At 44.8% G+C, this 5,275-nt stretch overlaps 1 protein-coding gene across 1 annotated transcript; it reads right to left on the reverse strand.

Annotated features, from left to right (window-relative positions):
• Nucleotides 1-3,868: 3,868 nt before the first annotated feature.
• On the reverse strand, nt 3,869-5,275 carry LOC144253354 (sperm motility kinase Z-like). The gene has a single exon (XM_077795471.1). The coding sequence runs from the start codon at nt 5,273-5,275 to the stop codon at nt 3,869-3,871; it is 1,407 nt and encodes a 468-aa protein (XP_077651597.1).

Consider the following 5,275-nt stretch of genomic DNA (forward strand, 5'->3'; position numbering starts at 1 on the left):
AAATTGTTCCCTTTTCTGCAGCAGGATCACTCTGCTCCATCACAGAAGGTTTATTTGAAGCTGTGATGCTTCATCCTTTTTTTCCAGATCAGTAGAATACTTTTTAAGTCTTGTATTCTCTGATCTCAACCTTGATTCTGTGGTTTCAATTTTTTTTCCTCGACAACGAAGGGAACTGTCTTCCACAGCTTTGGAGACCTCCACAGGCGTATCTGTGGTGCAGCTGGAGACTTGGCCAGTGGGGGAAGCCAAGCTGCCTCCCACCTGACCCAAGGTCTGGCCCAAGCCGAAGCCTAGGCCTCTAAACCATGAAACATTGCTAGAGCTTCAGAGAGCCCTCAGCTCTGCTCCAAAAACCGCTCTATGACCATCCACCTTCTAGCTGACCATCCACCTTCTAGCTGAATGTCCTGGAGCGTTGCAGGGATCAATTATGACCAAAGCATTCAGAATTCTGGGGAGTGCAGGGTTCCTGTCACCTTGGCACTCTGCCTTAAAGGTAGAGGCCTGGCCTGGACTTTGACTAGAAACTTGCCACCAGGGGCTCAGTCACCCCCGAGGGGCCTCTGCTCCCTCCTTGGACTTTCAGCCCTCTGGTTGGGTGACTTCTCCCTCAGAGTTAGTGACTCCCCCAGCTCCAGCTGGTCCTGCCACCTCCATGCTGGCCGCCAGAACACCCCCATCTGAGACATTTTACCCTGTCTTGGAGGCCTGAAGTTGAAGTTCTGTCCTCAAGGACTCAAGTTTTCTATGAAATCTAATCTGTTGGTGATGGTTTCCAGTGGAATTTTCTTTCTTTCTTTCTTTCTTTCTTTCTTTTTTTAATATATGACAGTGGAATGCATTACAATTCTTATTACACACATAGAGCACCATTTTCAACATCTCTGGTTTTATACAATGTTTTTGCACACCAATTCATGTCTTCATACATGTACTTTGTATAATAATGATCATCGCATTCCACCATCATTTATAATCCCACGCCCCCTCCCTTCTTTTCCCACCCTCTCTGGCCAATCTAGAGTTCCTTTATTCCTCCCATGCTCCCTCTCCCTATCCCACTATGAATCAGCCTCCTTATATCAAAGGAAACATTTGGCATTTGGGTTTTTTTGGGATTGGCTAACTTCACTTAGCATTATCTTCTCTAATTCCATCCATTTACCTGCAAATGCCATGATTTATTCTCCTTTATTGCTGAGTAATATTCCATTGTGTATATATGTCACATTTTTTAAAAATCCATTCATCCATTTAAGGGCATCTAGGTTGGTTCCACAGTTGAGCTATTGTGATGTGTGATTTGTGTCTTTCATTTCCATGAGTTCTGACTGGTTTCTTTTCAATATTTCTATTTCTTTATTGAAGTGGTCTTTTTTCTCCAATATTAGCTTTCTTCATTCATTGCTTAGATCTTCTTTTAGTTTAACATTTTAATAATCATTTTTATAATCTTTGAAATTTCATCTTCTTCCATATCTGTGGGATCCTTTATTGGGAGATTCTGAATTTTGGAGGAGATTTCTTGGCCTATTTCCTCATGTTTTCAGAGGTCTTGGTTGGACTTGTGCATCAGTTAAATGGATTCTCCTTCGTCTTTTAAGTCCTCTTGTGGATAGTTGTCTTTTTTGCTTTATGAGTAGATATCTAAGAGTGCAACCTGAGGTGCCCCTCTGATTGTTCCTACTTGGGACCTGGTTTTTTTTGTTTGTTTGTTTGGGGGTTTTGTTTCCCCAATTCTCTGCCCTTGAAGTAATGTGAAGGATCATGTGTGGCTAGATCATCATGTGTGGAGTGAGATTTGCTGTTCCTAACTTGGCAGAGTTGTGAGTATTGCTCCACAGCAAGATCTTGACTCTGTGAACTTGAAATGTTCCAATCATTTTCCAGCTCCTCTTACAGGAAGTGGGAGCCAGGAATAGCACTACTGTTAGCAACAGATATACAGTGTCTGCTGTCCACTTTGACATCTATAGCGATAATTGCCACCTATATAGGAATGTTGAGGTGAGCATCAGTACCATCAATACCAAAAACAAAAAATCATGAGCTCAATCAAGAATTAAACAGCAGGTATCTACTATGTCGTGTATTCTATCAATAATCACAACAACATGAATGGGGTATGAATTACATTAACTATCTAATTCTATTAGACAGAAGGCAAGAAAAGTTTGAAATATGTTAAGTAAACCAAAAAGAGTCAGGAGATAGGTAGCTGATGTTGACTATAAAGAAGGAATTACAAAAAATTAACTAAAAGTAATTAAAAGACAAAAGAGGAGAGGGAGCATGAAAATTTGGTATTGTGGGATTAAGGACATAAACCAATATAAAAACAAACAAGCAAATATAAGGTCAAAACAGTTCAAACCTGTATATAATTATATCTCACCTAAGTCAAAACAAAACAAGGCTAAAACATAAACAGATGCAAAAGAAAGCAATTAAATGAAAGTAAGATTACATAAATATCTATTTTTTCTAACCTATCCACACAGTGAGAATATGCACACACACACACACACACAGATACACACCACAAAACTTGAAGAATAAAAAGAAATAACAAATAAATAAAATACAATAATTAGCCAACCACAGAAATATGGTTTATTTGTCCCATAGCTCATAAGGAAAATGTGTATTATATGGTATAAACTATGTAATTGCTAATACACACATCATAATTTAGGCAAATAAGTTCAAGAACAGCAAACTCTCTGAAAGTTCATGCATTCTTTGAATCTGAATTAAAATATAGCACTAATCAACAGGGTAGGCACTAGAGTGACACAAATAAATTATGAAAGTCAACTATAAATACATATGGAAAAAAGAATTTATAAAAATACACATAACCAATAGTATGAACCCATTGAATGAGTTAAGAGAAAAAATAGATTATGAAACATCATGAATAATATATCTTTGTTTTTGACAAAGTAGCTGTGGTTGAGTTTCAAGGAGCTGGAAAGATTTAGCCATGTCCAAATCAAGCATTGTTTTCTCTGGGCTAATTATTCCCAGTTCTTCTCTCATAACTTATGTGGCTTCAGTTCAAGCCCTTTCACCATCCTACTCACATCTCTTTGGATATATTCTGCCTTCTCAGATGTGATTTCTCCAACAGTTGCCACCCCCCCATCTTCTCCACACACCTCAGGAAGGGATTCCTTCTGCCAAAGGACATGAAGTCAAACTCATTCATGTCTACACTGCTCTAAGGAAAAATCCCCATTCAACTGGGTTAAGGGGAGCAAATCTCCAAGGCACTGGGTCAAAGCAAGTGAGTACACATCTACACTGGAGACCCTCTACACTAAGGCAACTGAGTCCCCATCTACACTGCTAAAGCCAAGCAAGTTCCCCTGTCTGATGGCTGAGGTGAGTGAGCCCTCCTCTACACTGGCACAGTGGTCCAGGCCTTGGAATGGATGCCTGGTGGGCTCTTGCCCCACTTGGAAACCCCCCGTCCCCACTTTTTGACATCAGCCCTTTTTTTTTTAATCTTTGGAACATCAATTTGACTATGCAATTTGAGAGAAACAAATTTATTAAGAAATATCTCTGCCATCCCAGGAGCATGGGAGAAAGGACAGAGAAGAGCAGGGCAGGGGAAGGGTCCCAGGGTAAACAGTCTCATCTGATGACTCTGGTAGGTGGGGCAGGGGACCCCTGATGTCCAGGTAGATCCAGGTGTGCTCCTGGCTGGACCCCATGTGGAGAAGCCCAGCCAGTAGGCACTCAGTCCTGCAGCTGTTGGAGTCCAGGTGACCAATGGTCACATAGTGACAACAGCATCCACGGAGTAGAGAGTCCTCTGGCTGGCTGTTTCTTCGTTTGGTCCATCTGAACTGTCCATTTATGTAGGAACCACCCGATTTGTGAACCTAGCAGGTTTCTGCTCCCCTGGTGCAGGAGCCTCGTTTTCGCCATCGCATGAGGGTGTGCAACAGCACAGTCTGCGCAAGCAGGCAGCCATCCTCTGCCTCACCCGCTTCCAGCCCTTCCTGTGGCCCTGGGGATGCACTGTGGTGGCATCTTGGGAGACAAGGCTGTCTGTTGTTGATGGGCAGGGTTGGGGTGAGTCGGCCACAGAGTGATGCTGGGAGGCTAGCCTGGGAGTGGGGGGCTTCTCATGCAGGAAGCGGAGACTAATGGCAGGCCAGCTGGCCCTTCTGAAGCCCTTCTGCCCTGACTCCTTGGCCTCCTGAGGCTGATGATGCTCACAGGGCAAGGAGAAGGTGTGAAGGGCAGGCTCACTCGCCCTCCTCTTCGGGAGGGCAGGGGACGTGGAAGGATCCCTTCTCCCAGGCTTCATGCAGCCTGCCCCCTGGCTTATCTGCTGCTGGATTATGAGATAGGAAGCCATCACATCATCAAACTTTTTCTGGGACAATGACACCCAGGTACTGTAAGGGTCATACCCCATGTTGAACAGCATTGTCAGTACAGTGGGGTCTGAGAGGTTGGGGAGGGGCACATCATGGAAAGATGACTTCTCCTCACCCTGATTCAGCCACGGGTCTGCCAAGATCTCCTCTGCCGAGGGGCTTGCTCTTCGGTTCTCTGCCAGGATTTTCCTGATGAGCCTTTGTGCTTCAGGCGACACGTGCTGGGGAAATTCCAACTCAGGTTGGTAGATGTCACTTGGGCAGTTCCCTGTCAATATAAAGTACAAAATGATACCCAGTTGCCAGGTGTCCACTGCGGGGCCCTCCAGAGGGTGCCAGTATCTGTTCCCTTCTTGCCCAGGCTTGAGAACGGTGCTTAAGCCAAAGTCGATGATTCGGATGTTGCCTCTGGCATCCAGCACAACGTTCTGGGGCTTCAGGTCTCCATGCAAGATGTGCATCTTGTGGCAGTAGCACACCGCACAGGTGATCTGTCTGAACAGTCTCCGGGCCTCCTCCTCCTCCTGCATGCCCCTAGGTGGGATGAAGTCAAAGAGCGATCCCCTGCCTCCATGCTCCATCACCAGGTAGACATATTGGTGGGTTTCAATCACCTGAAAGAGGTGGATCACATTCGGGTGGTTCAGGGTCTTCATCGCCAGTGTTTCAGGGCAAGTCAAACTCCTCCAAAGTCTCCTTGGCAGGACTTTCACCGCCACTTCGGCCCCAGTGCGCAGATGGCGGGCTAGGATCACCTTACCAAATGCCCCATGCCCAATGTCCTTCAAGACCTGGTAATGGTCTGTGAAGGCCTTCTCCTGGAAGGAGCCAGGCCACTGTGGCACTACACTAGACTCACTACTCTTACTATGCAT

The sequence above is a fragment of the Urocitellus parryii genome, chromosome 2, assembly GCF_045843805.1.
Source record: "Urocitellus parryii isolate mUroPar1 chromosome 2, mUroPar1.hap1, whole genome shotgun sequence".
Taxonomy (NCBI): Eukaryota; Metazoa; Chordata; class Mammalia; order Rodentia; family Sciuridae; genus Urocitellus; species Urocitellus parryii.

Bases quoted from the DNA above. Each gene is read 5' to 3' on its own strand.
- LOC144253354 (XM_077795471.1), bottom strand. From the start codon at position 5,275: ATGCATAGTAAGAGTAGTGAGTCTAGTGTAGTGCCACAGTGGCCTGGC.